General features: G+C 53.6%; 3 protein-coding genes and 1 long non-coding RNA gene across 13 annotated transcripts in view; 2 read left to right on the top strand and 2 right to left on the bottom strand.

The window, feature by feature from the left end:
- The window catches only part of ZFHX2 (zinc finger homeobox 2), a 31,770-nt gene extending 25,141 nt beyond the window's left edge, over positions 1-6,629 (bottom strand). For 3 of the 7 annotated variants that reach the window (XM_042942774.1, XM_042942775.1, XM_042942768.1), the window contains exon 1: positions 931-1,021. The gene's annotated coding sequence lies outside the window, so the exon portion shown is untranslated. Of the gene's footprint in view, positions 1-930; positions 1,052-3,945; positions 4,236-6,501 lie in introns of those variants that run through there. The other 4 variants (XM_042942769.1, XM_042942772.1, XM_042942771.1 and 1 more) reach the window with 4 other exon arrangements.
- On the top strand, positions 1,086-2,329 carry LOC122222360. Its single transcript, XR_006203718.1, has 2 exons — positions 1,086-1,165; positions 2,016-2,329. It is a non-coding gene; the product is annotated as an uncharacterized LOC122222360 (long non-coding RNA).
- Positions 6,630-6,720: 91 nt separating the features above from the next.
- THTPA (thiamine triphosphatase) lies at positions 6,721-9,967 on the top strand. 2 transcript variants are annotated; one of them, XM_042942781.1, is made up of 3 exons: positions 6,721-6,966; positions 7,454-8,026; positions 9,102-9,967. In XM_042942781.1, exons 1-3 carry the CDS (start codon positions 6,906-6,908, stop codon positions 9,245-9,247), a joined length of 780 nt encoding a protein of 259 aa, XP_042798715.1. In that variant the 5' UTR covers positions 6,721-6,905; the 3' UTR covers positions 9,248-9,967. The 2 variants fall into 2 exon arrangements, with proteins under 2 accessions (XP_042798715.1, XP_042798716.1); XM_042942782.1 differs by having other exon boundaries at positions 7,454-8,005.
- A 164-nt stretch (positions 9,968-10,131) lies between these two features.
- AP1G2 (adaptor related protein complex 1 subunit gamma 2) lies at positions 10,132-18,501 on the bottom strand. 3 transcript variants are annotated; one of them, XM_042942776.1, is made up of 22 exons: positions 18,354-18,499; positions 17,786-17,990; positions 17,216-17,340; positions 16,934-17,075; positions 16,716-16,812; positions 16,469-16,545; positions 16,255-16,350; positions 15,763-15,843; positions 15,365-15,463; positions 15,134-15,189; positions 14,849-14,962; positions 14,512-14,652; positions 14,359-14,413; positions 14,153-14,275; positions 13,375-13,464; positions 13,160-13,287; positions 12,798-12,902; positions 12,345-12,465; positions 12,126-12,261; positions 10,650-10,813; positions 10,336-10,434; positions 10,132-10,233 (listed from the first exon to the last, which is right to left on the bottom strand). In XM_042942776.1, the coding sequence occupies exons 2-22, from the start codon at positions 17,987-17,989 to the stop codon at positions 10,132-10,134; spliced, it is 2,355 nt and encodes a 784-aa protein (XP_042798710.1). In that variant the 5' UTR covers position 17,990; positions 18,354-18,499. The 3 variants fall into 3 exon arrangements, with proteins under 3 accessions (XP_042798710.1, XP_042798712.1, XP_042798711.1); XM_042942777.1 differs by lacking the exons at positions 10,132-10,233; positions 10,336-10,434; positions 12,126-12,261 and having other exon boundaries at positions 10,667-10,813; positions 18,354-18,501; XM_042942778.1 differs by lacking the exons at positions 16,469-16,545; positions 16,934-17,075; positions 17,216-17,340; positions 17,786-17,990; positions 18,354-18,499.
- Positions 18,502-18,572: the final 71 nt, after the last annotated feature.

Below are 18,572 nucleotides of genomic sequence, written 5' to 3' on the forward strand. Positions count from 1 at the left end.
GTTTCATGATTGGGAATGCAGTCGGCCCGGGATGCCACTTCCAATTCAAATCCACCCACTCTGTCTTTGGAAACAGCTCCCAACCTTTTCTGGAAACCACCTCCTTTCTCCACCCTCCTCCACATCTTCCTCTTGGGCTCCTAAGATTGTTCATTCATGTTTTCTTCCTATTATCTCTACAAAGATTCCCTGGATCAGACCCTGGAGTCAACCCTCCAAGTGTGGCTGCCCTGAGCTGACTCCGGGTGTGCCCCTGACCTAGTCTCTCCTCTCTCTACCTGAGATCTCAGTGTTGATCAGAAAACTCCCCTCCAGACCTTTCCTTCAGTTTCTACTTTCCCGACTTGCCCACTTATGCAGACTTAGGCCTGAAGGTTGGGGTAAGAGGGAGGTGGGAAACTCTTTTCCCTAGCTTTTCCCTATTATTCAACATTCGATCAACAGATATGAAGCATCTTCTATGTGACAGACGCTGGGCGAGGTGCTGGGAAAACAGTCAGAAAGAAGATGGACAAGGCCCCTGCTCATAAGACCATCATGACTCACCCTGGGTCTCTCACCCAACAGCTTCATCTCTCCAACTTAAAGCAGCCCCAGCCAAATTCCACTGTGCCCGCTGCCATTTCAGAACCCTCCTCTTTATCCCTGCATCAGGTTACATTCACACAGCTCTGATCTCTTGTCTTTGCATTTACAGCTTCAGTCTCCACTCCTAAACCCAGAGCTAGGTTCATCTTACATTTTCAATAGCTCTCCTCCCTGCTCATAACGCCCGTCTCATGTTCTGTAACTGCCATTTCCAGTTTTCTTCCTTTATTGCCTGTCTTTCAGTCCTACCACCCAGTCTTCAATGCCCCCTGTCTCCCAAGTTCCCTTCTCTTGCTCCTGCAGGATCTAGTGAACCTTGGGCAATCAAATACAAGATCTCACTCTGAGCTAAGACCCAGGAATCCTACAGATCAGATTCAGGCTCCGGCCCCATACGTGTACAGCTCCAGCAAAGCAGCAAGTTCTTCCTCTATGTGTTTCAAGGTAACACCAGCTGCTCTGACATCATGGAGGGAGGAACCCTGTCAGGTTGCCAAGGCAACACCAGCAATTTATGACATCAGAGGCTTGAGATCTTTGGTTCTCAGGGGGCTAGAAAGATTCAAGTTCCTGTCAGGTAAAGTAAATGGAATTTCTACTTTTTTCATCTCTTTGCTTGGGTCCCCCTGGCTTGGGAATGAAATGCAAAGGCCTCTGGTGGGGTAGTGAGGGATGTGCCCAGTGGAATGAATGCTCGGAAGCTTCTCTTTCTGTCTCTCTTCACCAGTATCTCTGAGGGCTCTCTGCCTCTCCTTTGGCATCTCTCTCTTGTGGGGCTTCACCCAGTGGTATTTCTGCTATGCCTTTTTCCAAATCACCCCTCCTGCAGCGCTCTCTTTGCACCGGTCACGCTGGGTCCCCTTCACACCAGAGGCATTTGTTTCCTTTGATACCTCATCCTCTCCTTTTTCCCCCTACCAAGCTCTGTGCAGCTCTGATCTGCTTCAGCACTCCTCCGCTTGCCTTCCATTTACCTTCTTTGTACCATACTCTTTTTCCACCTCATATTATTCTTCAGTTCCTCCCTTCCCCCACTTTACAATTGTATTCATTGCATATTGCCTTTTCTGTTGACCTCCTCTTGAGGAATACTCTATCATTTCTCTCCATCTTCTGTATCGCTATCAAGTCATGTTTTATTTCATTCTCCCAATCACCCCTCGGTTCCTTCCCTGCCCCCATTCCGCATGGATTTTCTTCCCTTCCTTTTGCACATCCCTCACGTCATGCATTTCTCTACCCCATACATTTATTGCACCCGGCCTCTCCTTCCTTTCTGGAACACTGTTCACCTCGGAAATCTTCCATCTTGTGCCCCTATCTACCTCCTCCTTTTACCCTTCCAAGCTCCAAGGGCTGGAAAACAATGATGGGCTTAACACAAGGTAAACTCCCCAGACTCTTTATCCACCTTTCCCATTCTTTAGGCTGAATGAACCTGGCCTCTTGCACAAGATAGCTTCTGTCATATGAATGAAAACGGCCACATAAAGGATCGTGCTGAATCCAAATATGATAATAACAGGGGGGCCAGGAAGAAGATGAACTAGAAAGTGAAGAAAAAGCCACTGATATCTAGAATGACCTGAAGGATGAGAGGCAACCAAGCAGGGTGGAGTTCAGAGTCCTAGAGAATGTCCCCTTACAAAATCAAAGTTGACAGTTAATGGACATAATGGCCCTGACTGATGAAGGGGTTATATGCCCCTGGAAGCCCATTAAATTGATTTCTTGGCCTGTTTATGTGCCTTCACAAACCATACTCCCTACCTCTCCCAGCCCCTTCCTCTCTGGTACCTTTTGCTGCTGAGGTTAAAATGCTCAGTGAGAGGATAAGGGATAAGAGGGAATTAGGGTGATCAAGGATAAAAGGTAGGCAGAGGGCAGGTTATGGGAACAAAGGTAAAGAATAGGCAAGGGAGACCACGGGAGATAGGAATGCAAAAAAGGGGGTGAAACAAAATGGGGAAATGAAAAAATATACAATGGCCAAGTGAGGGAAGGGAGGAAATCAAGTCAGCAAGGAAGAGGTTTGCGGTGGGAAGCTCCTGGAGAGGCAGATGACACACAGGAGACCAAAGGTCCTGGTGGGTGAGACAGGCACATGGCAAAGGAGACAGTCAACAACGCTAGAAGTTCCAAAGCTTCCCGGGTGAAGGTGGAAGAGGAGTCGGTCCTGGCTGTGCTGAAAGGGTACCTGAGTCCTTGGGAGAGATACATCTGCTCCATCCCTCAGACTCTTTGCAGGCCCCTGACCAGTGACTACCACAACCATAAGCATGAAAAAAGTAGCCTGAGAAGGCCAGAGATCTCATAAGGACCCCAAAAGAGAGGGCATGGAGTCCTAGATGGTCCTAGACAGACAAGTCAGGGAGCCAAGGCATGACAGTGACAGGGACACACTGCGAGAGGATCACTCGGATAGGAAGAGTCACATGCGGACACAGTGACACACAGACCCAGGGATGGATGGGTGGGGAGAATGAATGAGGTGAAAAAATGACAAAATCAAGAGGCAGGGACACATGGACAGAGATCAGCGGGGCTACAGGCACATCGAGACCACGCGTGGTCCAGCGCTCAAAAATGATAGGGTTACTCTGAGAGGGGGGCAGACAAGAGCGCATGGAGAGTTGGGGGGCCAGGAGAGACACACTTCACCTTGAATGGAGCAGTGGCCTCCCCTCACCTACTCGCACCTTTCCAAAAAAAAAGGCAAACAAACAAACAAACAAACAAAAAAAACCCCAGCTCAACTTCAGGCAAAAACGAAGATCGAAGATTAAGAGTATCCATATCCCCTCCCACCCACCCCCACCCCCACCCCCAGCACGCTAGCCCATCCATTAGCCCGTCCGCCTGCCGCGGTTCCCGATCCCGCAGCCGGCGCGGGGCGGCCGAGACCCAGGCCCCTCCGGGCTGACAGCTCCGAGCCCTCACTCACCCGGCCTCCCCTTCCCTCCGGGACCCCCGCTACCCGCACACCTCGGCGCGGTCCGTCTAGGCTCTCGTTACCCTCCGTCTGTCCGGCTGGCTCCTGGTCCAGCCTCGAAGCCTTTCCCTTCGCCGTCTCTCCCTCCACCCCTGCATCTCTATCACCCACCCACCACCATCCTCGCTCGCACGCCCCCTCCCCCCTACCCGTGCCCCTCCTCCTCAAGCTCTCGGTCTGTCTGTCCGTCCGTCCGTGTCCCCTCCCCCAGCCCCTTCCCGTCCCTCTCCGTGCCCTCCAGCGGCAGTCTCCGAGCGCCTCCTCTCCCCTCCGTCTTCAGCTTCCAAAGAGCAAGGAAAGGAAGAAGAGAGAGAGGGAGAGGAGAAAAAAACCAACCCAGCAGCATCGGAAATCGATGCACTTACACCTCAGCTGGAAGCAGGGACGGGAGTCGAACCGCGGCCGCCGAGCAGCGCGAGGCGGGGAGGGGAGGGGGCGGCTCTTGGAAGGGACTTCTCCGATGTGTTGATTCCTTTTTTTTTTCCCCTCCTCCTCCCTCCCTCCAGCGCTCACTCCGGGGCGTCGGGGACGGAGATGGAAAAAAATAAATAAATAAATTCACGGCGGTGAGGGAAGTGAAGGAAAATAATCAATGCTATTTGGCTGCGGCTGAAGTGTTTTCCCGGCTTCGTGAGGGGGTTTCCATTGATTCACCCTGGGCACTCGCTCGCTCCCTGCCTCCTCCTCCTCCTCGCCCTCCTCCTCCTCCTCCTCGCCCTCCTCCTCCTCCTCCTCCTCCTCCTCGCCCTCCTCCTCCTCCTCCTCCTCCTCCTCCTCCTCCTCCTCGCCCTCACTCCTCCGCCTCATTCACTGGCTGGAGCCGAGGCGTCCCACACAATGGAATAATCAATACCCAGGCGCCCGGGGCGGCCCCACTGAGCAGGTGCAGCGGCCCGCCCGCCGCAGTGAATGCCGGTATTTGTAGTCCATCCGTCCCCGCTCCCACCCAGCGGCCAGCGAGCGCTGAGTGCCTGCGCTGGACCTGATACCCCAGGGCAGGCCAGCCAGCGGGCGGGGCCGCTTTGCAAGATTGTGGCGCCGGGTCCAAGCCAGTGCTTGCAAAGGGGGCCGGAGCCTTTAAACTCTTTCTGGTGTTTTTCTCCTTTTTTTATCCTGCCTACAGAAACCATACATGTGTTTTGTTATTTTGTTTTAAATCAGCTCTAGAGCAAGCCCCGGCTTTTACCAGCCTCCCAAAGCCACCCCAGGCCTATCTCTCTCTTTTTTTTTTTTTTTCCACTCCCTTCTTCCTGCCTTATTAGTCCCCCTCCTTTCCGGTTGGGTATTAGAAACTTCTCTTCCACAGCAGTTACTCTGAAGTCTCTGAGAGCTTGTCTCCACAGAGAGTTGGATGGGGGAAGGGGAGGTTCTGGCTCCTGGTCCTCATCTTCAGTTTATAAGCTCTTTTATATTGTAATAATAATAACTGCTAAGGTTTATTGAGTGCACAGAAACAGTTTCCAAGACCTTTTATGTATATTAACTTACTTAATCCTCACAACTAGTCCCATTTTACGGTTGAGGAAACCAGGAAACAAACAAATTAATTAGGTGGCCCAAGGTCACATGGCCATTAAGTGACAGCTCCAGGATTCAAACCTCAATAGTCTGACTCTAGAGCTCACAATTGCTGCTATAACCTACTCCTCTTAAAAATAAAAAAATAAAAAGAACAGGAAGGAAGGAAAGAAAGGAGAGAAGGGAAAAGAAAAAGAATCCTTGAGTTCACAGGAAAAAAGGAAGTAGAAAGAAAGTAACATTTTGAATCTCTAGGTTGTGACAGTTTATCATTGGATCCTCACACATAACTGTGGCAGTTCACATTTTACCATGGAGAAATGAGACGTTTAGGGAGGTGGAGTAGCTTGCCCAAGACAAAACAACTGGAAATCCAAGCTGGGAGTCAAACTCAGGTCTGTCTGGTTCCTGAGTCTGGTCTTTCAGTTAAACTGCTGCCTCTGCCCGACTGGACTGGACATTGTAACCCAGGGAAGAGGACCTTATAATTCAGGGGAAGGGGTCTTTTTCCCCAGGGAAGAAAACTGCAAAGCAAAGGATGCATGAAAAGTAGGCCAATGATTGGAGCTAGGGGCTGGAGGCCCTCCCCTCCCTGACTATTGGTGCCTGTTATGGGGTGGAGGAGGGATGCATCCAACACATCCCAAGTTCAAGATGTCATGTCTGTGAATCAGTGCCTTCCCTATAGTACTTCCCACAGGTCATTTGTTTCCGAAAAGATACTGGGAAGATGTCCGATGTTGAGAACCTGGCACTTCTCACCCATCGTAGGAGTTGACAAGAGCCACTGTTCCTCAGCAAGCTACCTGACCCAGAGTATCAGATACACAGTGACATCTCCAGGTTATCACAGTCCTCAGAGGGAGTAAGGAGAAGGAGCCTTCTCTATTTTGTCTCCCAAAGCAGTCAAAGGGTCACCCCAATGTCTTCCTGTATTTTAAGCGAACATGAGTATATTTCTCCCACTCCAGACCAAGCCTGCTCAGGGGCCACTGGCAACTCAGTGACAAATTCCTCAGTCTGGCTGGCACTCGAGGCCATTTCTAACCTACTCTTCAACTGTATTTCTAGCCTCATCTCCTTCTCCTTACACACTGGCCAGGTGCTCTCCAGCTTCTTGGTCTTTGCTCTTGCTGTTCCTGTCTCCATCCATGTCTCTAACTGTTGAAATCCCACAGTGTCTTTAGTTCCTATCCAAAATACTAGTTCCTCCTCTGACAGAACGTTTTCCACCCTTACCCTAAACTTTCATTCTAGGATGTATTATCCCCTCTAAACCTCCAGAGTAGTTAAACTGGCCTGAGTTATCCCCTTTTTCAACCCATTGCCACTGGCCTGTACTTGTGGGCCGCCATAATAGTCAATAAAATATCTGTTGGGACAGCAGCGTCTGAGTGAGTTACCTGGATTTCAGGCCCATCTGCCTAGGGAGTGAGGGGGAGGGAGACAGGACTTGGGCTCAGCTCCTTCCATCCGACTGTCCATACCGCCCCTTCTCAACTTTAGACAGTGTTGGGGCACTAATCACAGCTTTCCTGTCACCATAGCGACGAATGAGGCGAGAAAGCAAAATCTCCCTTTGGAACTACACCTCCCATCATGCACCTGGACCCCCCAGGGTGCCGGGCTCAGCCTGAGGCCTGAGACCCGGGCCGACCCACGGGAGCCGGGAGGGGTCGGACACGAGGAGCAGAGCGCGGGGGGAACCTCTGCGCTCCCAGCCCACCGCCGAGGTCGCGGCACCCCTATCACGTACCTAGCCTCTCAGGCCCCGGCCTGTCCTCGGCGCCGCCACATCACGCCTAATATGGCCGCTCGTGCTGGGACCGGCCCGGTGCACAGAGAGCCGGGCCGAGGTCCGAGGCCAGGTACTGCTCCCGGCATTCCTCGCTGGCGTGGTGTGGGGTCCCCTCTCCATCTCCAGGTCCCGGGGGAGGGAGGCCCTCGGGCTTTGAGGTGAGACCCGGGGCTCCGCTACCCGGTGCTGTGGCGAAGGGCGGGGTTGTTCCGGGAAGTGAGCCACCGGCCACCCGGGGTAGCAAGGTATAGAAGACAAGTACTGAAAGGAGGACACCCACTACAGTTCTCTAGGAAGCCCTTTGAATTGACATCATGAACCGTGTAAGGGATTACCTGGAGATCTGTCACTGTTTCAGGGCTTTAGAACATCAGAGACAGAGGGGACCATCCATCACTAGGCAGGGAGAAAGGGCTGTAGCCCCAACAGAGAGCCCTGTGACAGTGTGTCCCTCATAAGTTCTTCCCCGGGGTGGGGGAGGGGGTGGTTACTGAATTGTCCCCCTGCAAGGCCAAGCATCCTTGGGAGCTCAGCAAATTGTTACTGACTGATTACAGGTATCATGGCCCACGCCTTGATTGAGGTGGAGCGAAAGTTCATTCCTGGGCCTGGCACAGAGAAGCGGCTGCAGGAGTTGGGGAGCACCTTAGAGCACCAGGTCACCTTCCGGGACAGATACTATGACACGCCTGAGCTGAGCCTCATGCGGGCTGACTACTGGCTGCGGCAGCGAGAGGGTAGTGGATGGGAGCTCAAATGTCCTGGAACAGCAGGTGTCTCAGGACCCCACCAGGAGTATGTGGAACTCACAGTTGAGCCTGCAGTTGTGGCCCAGCTCTGTGAGGTGCTGGGGACTGAGGTCCTGGGGGCAGGAGGTGTGGCAGCTGTGCTGGGGCCACTGGGGCTGCAGGAAGTAGCTAGTTTTGTGACTAAGCGTAGTGCCTGGAAGTTGGTGCTCTCTGGAACTGATGAAGAGGAGCCTCCGCTCAGGGTGGACCTGGATACAGCGGACTTTGGCTACACCGTGGGTGAGGTAGAGGCCCTGGTGCACGAGGAGGCTGAAGTCCCAGTTGCCCTGGAGAAGATCTACAGTCTCAGCAGCATGCTTGGTGAGGGAGACAGGCCCTTGTGTGCGTTCTTTGCCTTCATTATCTGTCTTCTGGGTGTACCCACTGAACGGGTTCATGGGGATGGTTCGTGGGGAGGGTCTCGGGGTTATTTCTGTACTGGATATTGTTTGAGCAGTTTTTTGGAAGACCCAGTTTGCTTTTATAGTAGCTGCCTAACCTGAGTCAAGTCCTTCCAGGTCTCTAATCTCTCTCAGTCCTTGCCTCATTTAGTTCACACACCTCCAGCCACTCCAAGTTTCCATCAGTTCTCTGCTTTAATCCATCCACCCATCCTTCTCTCCCCCAAATCCCATCCTCTTATTTTTACAACTACCTGGAGCCCTCATTTAATTTGTCCTGTTGACTTTGACTAAAAGGCGAGAACAGTGTATTTATGTGACAGGCAGCAAGACAAGTGTTGGCTGATTTCTTTTTCTGTAGACAGTTCATCCACAGAAGTATGAGTTTGTGCATCCCATGAAGCCTTAAAGCCGTGGAATGCTGTTCTCGCTATCTCAACAAACATATGCTGAGTTCACCACTATATGCCCAGCATGCTGCCAGGCACTAACAATAAGATACTGACTTATTATGGTTCCATACCACCATTCTAGATGCTAGAATTCTATGTGAGTCCCACCCCACGGCTATAGCTACTTCTGTCATTTCTTCTATATCCCTTGGGTTCTCTGTGTGTACCTCTGCATGTGCTTCATTACCAACCCAATGAGCTTTGGCCTGCCTAGACGGGCTTTAATCTCAATTGAGGGACGGAGCAATAACTGAAATGAGTGGATATTGAGGCATCCTCTTGTCTTCATGGCACCTGAGCGCCTCCTCACCATTTCTCCTTGCTGGAGGAGAGGCTCACGCTTGGCTTCCCAGCCCCACTCCTACCTGAAGTGGTCCTTGTAGGCCCCACTTCCACAGGCCAGTCAGGGTGAGGGCTGGTGGGTTATAGAAGCTGGTCGGGTGGCATTCAGAATCCCAGTGCTGCCTTGGAAAGAATTCTGGGGTCTGGCTATCTGGACAGGGAGCAGAGTCAATGCATTTGAAGCTCTGTCTGGTTCTCTCCTCCTTCCCCTTTTGCCTGTAGGTGTGCCCGTACAGGAGACAGCACCTGCCAAGCTGATGGTATACCTACAGCGTTTCCAGCCTCAGGACTATCAGCGCCTGCTACAAGTACACAGACCCAGAGAGAAGCCACAGGGGACTAAAGATCCTGAAGGCAACTTGGGCTAGGGTGTCACTTCCTCAACAGGGAAGAGTCTGAATCTAACAGGGTTCCCTCCTGGGCTCACTATGCCTCTTCCCCTGGCCTCCTTCTCACACTGACTCCCCTCTCTCCAGCCCTTCCTGTTCCTTCACCTTACCCTCAGCTATCCTTCCTTGAGCCCTCCCTGGCTGCCTCCTCTCCCTCATCCGTCAGATGCAATCTGTGGGCCGCCCCTCTCCCCTGGCCGCTAAGCAGCCTCCATTGATTTCCGCTCGTGTTTATAGGATTTCCACTTAGCTGTGATCAGTAGTTAAGCACAGGAAAATCCCTTGCCACCCCCCTCCCTTGGTCGATGCCATTGATTCTGCCAGCGGCTCCTAAACCGCCTTACAGCTGAGTTAGAGACGAGGGGAGGGATTTCCCTGCCTTGGGGTATGGGAAATAGCAGCAGGTTGGGGAAGTGGGTGAGAATCTGTCAGAAATCTAGAAGTTCTGGTTTTACTTTTTGCTCCTGCGCCCTACTCTGGCCCAGATGGTAGAGTGTCTCCTATGGAGGTTTAGGGGCAAATTTGCTCCCCATCCTGGAAGGGGTAGAAAGAAAAGTCCTCAATTGTTAAAACAGGTTCCTAAGGCTCAAAGGAAGATACATACTTTAGTTTCTGGATAAGAAAACTCTTCCCTTCTATGATTCATAAACACTTTCTATCTCAAATATACCCAAATATGGCTTTTGCCCCTCAGGCTTTATTGGGCTTTCATTATTGGGAAGGCAGGCCCCCACAGTTTTTGCAGGGGCAAGCACAGGCCCAGAGCACCACCTGCTGGTAGCCAATCACCAGGCTCCAAGTGGCTGGGACCCTAGGGGGCGTTCAGGACACAGGAGGATTTCAGACCGTGAGTAGAGGCTGAGTTACTGCCATGTCTCCACAGGCAAGTTGTTCACCTCAAAGATCTCCTGCACCGACTGGCCAAAGTGGTTGTAGGTGAGGCGCAGCTTTAGCCTCAAGGGGGCCTAGGAGTATGAGAGTGGAGACCAAGGTTAGCACCTGTGATTTGTCCTGTCCCTGGGCCTTATCAACAGGAAGGGGTTGTGGGTGGGTGCTCTTGAGCTCACCTTGTTAGGATTGAGGATTCTGAGGAGCTGGGTCACTGGAAGGCCACCTTGAGCTGGAAGTGTGTCCCCACTGGGGGCCTGTAGCTGCAGCTGGAAACTCTGAACACAGGAGATTGGGCAGAGCACAGTAAGGCAGCTAGCTGGGCTCAGGCAACCCCTCCACACCCGAGAGTCTCAAACCCTCTTCCCATAACTTCCCAAGTGCTTGTCCCTGCATTGTCATTTCCTTCTCGTTCTTCCTCCCACCCACCCCCTCTACTTAGCCTTTTCTCCTCAAGTGCCCAGGCCACCTCAAATCCTGGTCTTCCACAAACCTTGGGCACAGCAGCCTGGCAGATGAAGTGGGTGACATCAGCTCCTGAGGTGTTGGTAGCAGTGACCATGATTAAGAGCAAAGCAGGAGTTCCAGAGGGTCGAACAAAAGACAGATTCAGCTGTAGTCCTTCCCGCTCAAACACTCTGAGATTTGGGATGGAAGCTGGAATATGGAGAGACAAGCAGCTCAGTGTATGGGGCGAAGATAACAAGCTCATTCATTCATTCAACAGAAATGAAGTGAACACCCACTGGGTGCAGGGCAGTGCTTGAGATGCTAGTGACAAAGTGGACAAGAAGATGAAACTCATAGTCCAGTGGGCAGAAAAAAACAATAAACAAGAAAACAACCAAGATAATCACAGACCAATTTGTGCTGTGAAGAAAATAAACGATGTCAGAATAACTGGGGAGAACTAACTTAAATAGGAGTGGTGGGGGAAGGCATCTGACATTGTGGCTGAGGCCTGAGAAATGAGAATGAGCCAGTCGTTTGGTGTGCTGGGCAAGAACATTCATGTAAGAGGAACACAAACTGCCAAGGGCTTCAGATGAGAGGGTCTGAGATGCTGACGGGCCAGTGGAGGGGGTAGCGGGGAAAGAAGATGAGATGCGCTGGGAGGAAGGCGGGCCCCACAGGTGAGGGTAAGAAGTCTGGAACAAAGGGAAGGCATTGAGGGGTATCTGAGAGGGAACAGGCACAAGCTAATGAACACTTACCTATCAAGAGGGGATGTGATTTTGGCAAAGAAGGAGAACCAGCACATTTCCACCCCTCCTTTTCTTAAGATGTCTTCCATCTCCCCCTGCTTTCTTTTTTTAAAGTTTATGAATTTATTTTGAGAGAGAGCGTGTGTGCGTGCATGTGCAGGAGGGGTAGAGAGAGAGAGAATCCCAAGCAGGCTCCACTGTCAGAGCCTGACATGGGACTCCATCCTGTGAACCTCGAGATCATGACCTGAGCCGAAATCAGGAGTTGGACACTTGGGGCACCGGGTGGCTCAATCAGTTAAGCAACCAACTCTTGATTTCCACTCGGGTCATGATCTCACGGTTCATGGGATGGAGCCCTACGTGAGCCCCGCATCGGGCTCTGTGCTGACAGTGCAGAGACTGCTTGGGGATTCTGTCTCTCTCTCTCTCTCAAAATAAATAAATAAACACTTTTATTTATTTTTTTAATTAAAAAAAATTTTTTTTAACGTTTATTTATTTTTGAGACAGGGAGAGACAGAGCATGAACAGGGGAGGGTCAGAGAGAGGGAGACACAGAATATGAAGCAGGCTCCAGGCTGTCAGCACAGAGCCCGACGCGGGGCTCGAACTCACAGACTGCAAGATCATGACCTGAGCCGAAGTCGGCCGCCTAACTGACTGAGCCACTCAGGTGCCCCAATAAACACTTTAAAAAAAGAGACGCTTAACTGACTGAGCCACCCAGGTGCCCCTCCCATCTCCCCTTTGCTGAGGCTTACGTGGGGGTGGAGGTGCACCGGGAAGGTCGAGGAGGTGTACTAAAGCGCCTCCTGGGGAGGGATCCAGAGGGGGTGGGGGCTGGGCATCCCCAGAAGTGCCATCCAGGAGATCTAACAGATCCAAGAGCTTGGAGGCCTAGGGGAAAGGGCAGAAGGAGCAGGGCTGGGTGTGGAAGCCCGACCAAGTCCTCATCCCCCTGCGGCTTCCGGCCTCCTCACCTGGGGCTCTGTGGACACAAGGGCTGTTTCCGAAAGCTGGGCTTCTTTGCTTTCCTTTGCTTCCCCATCAACCTGAGACCCGCCTCTCTCCACAAGAGGCATCTTTTCCAGGATGGCGGCCCTGAGAGAATGGAATACAGGTGTGTCCCTCTGAGTGGACCCTGGGCTTTTCATAACAAGCATGGGGGAGGGAAGGGTGAGACCATGCAGAACCCTGGGCACATGGTGGGTCAGAGTGCCTTTCTGATTTCCTAAGAGGGCACACGGTTGCCAGTTTTCAGATGAGCAAGGAGGGTTGGAAGCCAACTTAGCTTCAGTGAACTACAGGCAGGAGGCTCTGACTGTGGAGGAGTAAGGACGCAGGTGAGAATGAGACCCTTGTGCCCAGAGAGGGGCACTGGGGAGAGGACAGGTGAGGAGAGGGCAGGGGTGTGGGTCCTACGCCAATCGCACCTCATGTGGTCATACTTCTGGAAGAGCGTGTTGTACTCCACAGCCCGCTGCTGCAGCTCCACGTCCAGGCAGCTCCCGTAGATGGACACCACCTGGCGGATGCGGCTGGGCCACAGGGTGGTGTGTGAGTGGGGATGCAACCTGCCCTGCCCTTCAACTCCAGGATATGGCAGGTAAGGGAAAGGCCCCACGGAGCAGGGGGATGCCCACAATACTTGGCTCAAAAAGAAGAACCTAAGGATTGGGGGAACTGGGATGTGTGTATGGAGAGAAACTCAGAAGCCGGTGGGCACAGTGAAGGGACATCTGTCCCTGGAGACACGAAGAAGAAGGTCTCTGGAGGGGCTGGGACCCTTTCTTACTTGCTGTCTCCACGGAGCCGGGTGCTGAGCTTCATGAGGGCTGTCAGGGCATATCCTCGGGTGGCTGGCTGGGACATGTGGGACTGCAGCACCTTTTCCAGCAGTGCCAACACCTCCTCTTCCTCCACCTTCAGCAGGGACAAAGGTAGTAGCCCTGGGGCATCTTGCCTCTCCTGCTGAGTCCCTCCTTGGTGTACTCCCAATGGAGGTCTTACCTGAAGGGGCTCTGTTTCCTCACAGCTCCCTTCCAGCAGGAGGTCCCCGTATTCTCCAATGCACCAGGCTGCCACTTGCACCAGTGGTTGCTGCATGGGATAAGAAACATGGTAGGCCAGGTTCTGGGTCCCCTCCTCAGCTTCCAACACCTGTGACCTCCCTTTATGCAGCACAGAGGTAGTGGGGTTTGGAGGGGTGGGGAAAGGGAAAAGACTTGCCCTGGAACAGTTATGTAAGTTTGTTTCCCCGCTGGCTCTGTCCTGGCTCTTGGACAACTTCTGCCCTCTGGTGGCCACGCATGAGAACTACATGGCTTCATCAAAAGGGGCTCAGAGAGAGGGAAGCAAGAGGGTCCTTCCCTCGAAGGGGTACCATGGTTTCTGCCCATTCTATTTGGATAATATGGAGAAATGACTACTGATAGTGGCTGGCTTCTGTTAATCCACTCGGAATTCAAGATAATAAAGCCTGATACATGAAGAAAGAACTCTATCTCATTTGACCCTCAAGACTGCTCTGGGAGGTAGACAGCTGAGTACACTGAGCATAAGGAGACTTAAATAAGTCATCTGTAGTTACACAGCCAGTAGATACCAGAGCCAGTTCAAAAGTCTAGGTGTTCTAACTAAAAACAGGGCTGTGTCCTTGAGTGTCTCTGCGAAGTAGGTAGCTGTGACTTCCAGGGAGAAACAGTAAGGACTCCGGTGGAGGGAGTAGGTGGCCCAGGAAGGGCTAAGAGGGTTGGGCGGCCCTGGGTCTGGGTGGTGGGAACAGTACTTGGGAGATGTCCTCTGCCAGGGCGCTGTACAGGCGGCGCACAGAATAGGCATGTAGCTCCTGGGCCCCCCCAATCAGCTGGGTCAGGTTGGCCACTGCATCATCCCGTACATAGATGCCTGCCTGGAAGAGGTGAATGGGGCCAAGTCAGGGTGGTGAACCCTGCCCACTCCCTCCCAGCTCTCTTAGTCCAGTCCCTGCCTCACCGTTGTCAGCACGCGCAGGATGGTATCTATGTGCCATCGCTTGGTTGGGGCAAACCTAGGGGACACATGGCTCTTCAGCCCTGGTGCTGACCCTCCCCAGATTCTACCGTCTTTGCCTCCTGGTCTTTGCCTACTGGGCACCTGTCACCTCACCTCTCTGCTGCCAGCAGGATGCCTGAGGCACAGTCGGCCCGTAGATCTGGGGGGCAGGATTCCAGAAAGCTCTGCAGCTCTTGTGTCATGGCTCGCACGTTGGAGCTATTCACCAGAGCCAGGCTCAGTTCCAAGGCCCGCCTATCAAGAGAAAGAGATCTGTCTATACGGAGTAGCCAGGTCACCCCAAGACATATCTCAGGCCCTCCCTTCTCCAGGCACTGGAGCGGCACCTGTCTCCTTAATCCCCCTACTTCAGCTGTCTGATCCCATCCAGGTCTTGGCTACCAGGTGCTGGGCCCTCTGCCCCATCTTCTCTTTTGTCTGTCCCACTCACCGGCTGAGGGAGGCATCAGGTTCCCGCAGACATTCGACCACAGTGGGCCGGTGCCGCTGCACAGCGCTGTGATCAGACTGCACCATACGCAGCAATGACGTCAGGGCTACATACCTGGCCAGAGTGGGAGAGGCCCTATCACACCATGGCCATCAGCCCCCTCCCTGCCCCATCCTGCCCTGAGTATTGGAATAAGAGGTAGGTGAATCAGGAAGCCCTGGAAGAAGCAGGGGCGAGGGCCAGGTGCTCAGTGGCACAGCCCAGCCAGACACCTGGGACTATCACCTAATGTTCTTGTCATTGTTGAGCAGGAAGCGGCCAAGAATGTTGACGGCTAGAACCTATGGGAGGCAAAGGTTGAGGACAGTCAGGGAAGGAGCAACTGTCCTTGTTAAGGAGTGGGGAACTTCGTGGCACGGGATGATGGGTGGGGAGGAGAAACCGGTGAATAGGACCCATCTGCCTGGCTGGGGCTGGTGAGTGGGGCCCCAGTGGGAGAGGCATATGGGAGGATACCCGAAGGCCAGGTGCAGAGCGGATGTCCATGATGGTCAGCACTGTCTCAAACAGGACTGCACTGCCCGCATTTCGGCTGGTATCTGTGTTAGTGGCCACCTGAGTGGGTGGGAGAGAAGGTGCAGCTAGAAGGGGCTCTGTCCTCTCCTCAGGTTTCTGGAGGGTATCCACCGTGTCATCCCTCCATCATCTAACGAAGTTCCCTGAGCCCCCACCATGTGTCAGGGACTACCACACTGAGACAGACTGTGTCCCTCTCCTCATGGAGATCCCAGTCTAGAGGGAAATGGAGATGTGACTATACGGCCACCACAGAATGGGTGGTCACGTGAGGGATGCCTGGGGCTGGTGGGATCTCAGAGCAACACACCTAACCGGTGCCCCGCTCCAGCCCCAACCTGAGCCAGCAAGTCATTCATGGTCTCACTGCTCTCTTCGTGGTTCCGGCCCAGAATCCGAAGGAGACGAAGTATCCGGACCTGAAGTTGGGTTAAAGGTTGAAAGGTGGAGGGGTTCAGAGGGTGAGAAGTCGGGCTGAGAAAAATCCAACACTGAAGAAAGTATCATGAGGGGTCTGGCTGGTTTCCTAGAGCTTCCCTGCCCCTGCCCCTCACCTTGGGTCCCTTGGGTCCTGGGAGATCAGACGTGTGTGAGGCTCAGGGATTTGGAGACAGGCTTTTTTGTTGTCATTGTTACCAAACTGGATTTTCTGACCTTTAGGTATCCCCATTCCAGCACTGGTCTTGGGATGACCTGTGCAATCCTGTGTCTGCCATCTTCCTGCCTAAGACACTGACTGACCCAAAGGGTTCTCTGGGAGGTGACCGATAGCCATGGGCTTACTGCTAAGCTCTCTGTTCCAGGGATACAGCAGGAAAGGATCGGCCCACCTGCAGGAAGGGGTCGCTGACTCCAGATATACTGTGTTCTGTGGAATATCCCGTTGTCACCAGAGTCCGGAGGATCTTCACCAGCTGGGGCACCACCTGGAGGGAGGGCACAGCCTTACTGGGCATTCTTCCTCAGCCTTTCAACCTTCAGCCCCATTCCAACCCCATTGCCCCTCTTTTCCTGGACCAGGGCCTGCCCCTTTCACCAGCCCACCTTTCGAAAATGCTTGAGGGCTGCAGGGCTTCGTTCACAGAGCTCCGTGATCAGCGTGATGGTGCCCAGCAGGATGCCTGGTGTGGGGGTAGGGAGTGAATGGTGGGCCAGGGGCACAGGAGAGCCTACTGCGTGTGTTTGTGTGCACATGCTACCCCTTCTCCTATGGGCTGGTGTTCCTGTCCCATTTTTCACTTCCGTCCATAGCCAGAGGTAAGGCAGGGGACAGGGAGCCCTGTGGCCTTACCATGGTGGCGTTCATGAAGCAGTTGGGCACAGGGTGGGAGGAAGATGTTGGAGAGCTCAGGGACCTTCCGGATCATGTGCACTGCAGTCAGAACAGCCTGCAGAGATCAGGGGGCTCAGAAGAGGGCAGGGGTCTGCCATGATGGACCTCCCACCTTTAACACATGGCCAACAGGACAGTTTCTGGTGGGGCAAGGGCCTGCAGTCCTGCCATCTCACCTTCTTGCGCACGTAGGAGCTAGGCTGCAGGAGCAGTTTCTCCACCTCAGTGGCCAGGTCCCGGCACATTTCAGCAGAGCCCATAGTGCTCAGAGTGCACAGGGCCAGGCCTTGTACTGCCTGAATCCCCTGGCTCAGATCACTGCAGAGTTGGGGAGGTGGTCAGTCAAGCTCTGAGAAATATACCCTGCCCAGTACCTACATTAGGCAGCCCCCTGGGATTTCCCAGTTCCCCACTCTTCCCATCTCCCTGATTCCAAGTGGTTCCCAGAACCCTCTCACTTCTTGATGCTGTTGGTAATGAGCAGGTGGGCATCCTGCCTCTCATCGAGTAGAAGCATGGCCCCCAGGTAGCCCACCCTCTTGTCTGTGAATCTGGGGGAGGCAATCAGTTTCAGGCACTCCATCTACAGGGAAGGAGGGAGAACAGGAAGGGGCAGGGGTGAAACTGGGAGGCACTAACATCCCTTTTCTATCTTCTTTACCACCAGATTAACTTATGGTAGCACCATTTCCCATCACCCTCCCTTCAACAAGAGGAAAGGCTTAGGAAATTCAGAGTTCGTGGGTAGTTTCGAGGAACCAGGAGTCGAGGAGGATGGGAGAAGAAAGGAGGTGACTTGAATGGGGCTGGCCAGAGAATGAAGTGTTCAGTCCAGCTTATGACCCATAGGGGTTGTAATAAGGACGGGGTCAGCAGTGCATGCTGTGAGGGAGGGCTCAGAATCTTTGTAGAATTAAAAAAACAAAAAACCCCACAACAACCAGGGCACAACTAGGTGAGGGTGTCCAAGACCCTGCTCTATTAGACTTCCTCATCAAACTCAGAAGGGAGGAGGGCCTGCCCAATACCTGTCCAAAGTGGGCGGGGTAGCCCAACATGTGGACGTAGAGCAGTTTGGCCAGCTGGCGGTGCCTGTGCAGAGGGTCCCCATCGCGGAAGGAGGCGCGGATGTGGGCGCACTCCTTTTGGATCACCTCCCGCTCCTGGGCCTGGGTCTTGGCCCCACGTATCTCCTCGATTAGATCTTGAAGCTTCAGTGAAGGTACCACCATCCTGAAGGGGCAGAGCCCGGAAATGGAGAGGGCTTTAAACCCCTCGGGCCGAATACCTGGCCTTCTAGTCCAGGCTTGCCCTGTGCCATCTTGAGGGACCGGGCCCCGAAGCTACCCTAAAACCGAGCCCATATTTACCTTTACCCACGTGGATCTCCACATCCCACCCCTTCCACACTGCGGGAGGAGATTCCCCATCACGCATGCGTGCCCGCCCCACCTCTGCTCCCGTTCGTACTGAGCATGCGCCAGAACCCCGCCTATTTCCCACCCCCCCCCCCCTTCCCCCCAACCCAGCCTCAAGCCCCACCTGGTTTCCCATCCCTAGCTCGGCCATTCATTTCCTTTCAGGGCCTCGAGCTACCTCTTTCGTGGTATTCTTCCCCAGGGTCACACCTCAGGCGGCTTCAGCTTCACACCAGGGCGCCAGCCCTAAAGACAGCCTCACCTGGCTGGTCTCAACTCCGCTTCTTTCCCCCCAGCGCTTCCGGGTACAGGGCCCGACAGGGGTTGGTCCTTCGACTGGTCCTTCCCTCTCCCCGCCCTCTTCACGGGACCCCGCCCCTCCCGGGCAGCCCCACTG

This window comes from Panthera leo, chromosome B3, assembly GCF_018350215.1.
Source record: "Panthera leo isolate Ple1 chromosome B3, P.leo_Ple1_pat1.1, whole genome shotgun sequence".
NCBI lineage: Eukaryota > Metazoa > Chordata > Mammalia > Carnivora > Felidae > Panthera > Panthera leo.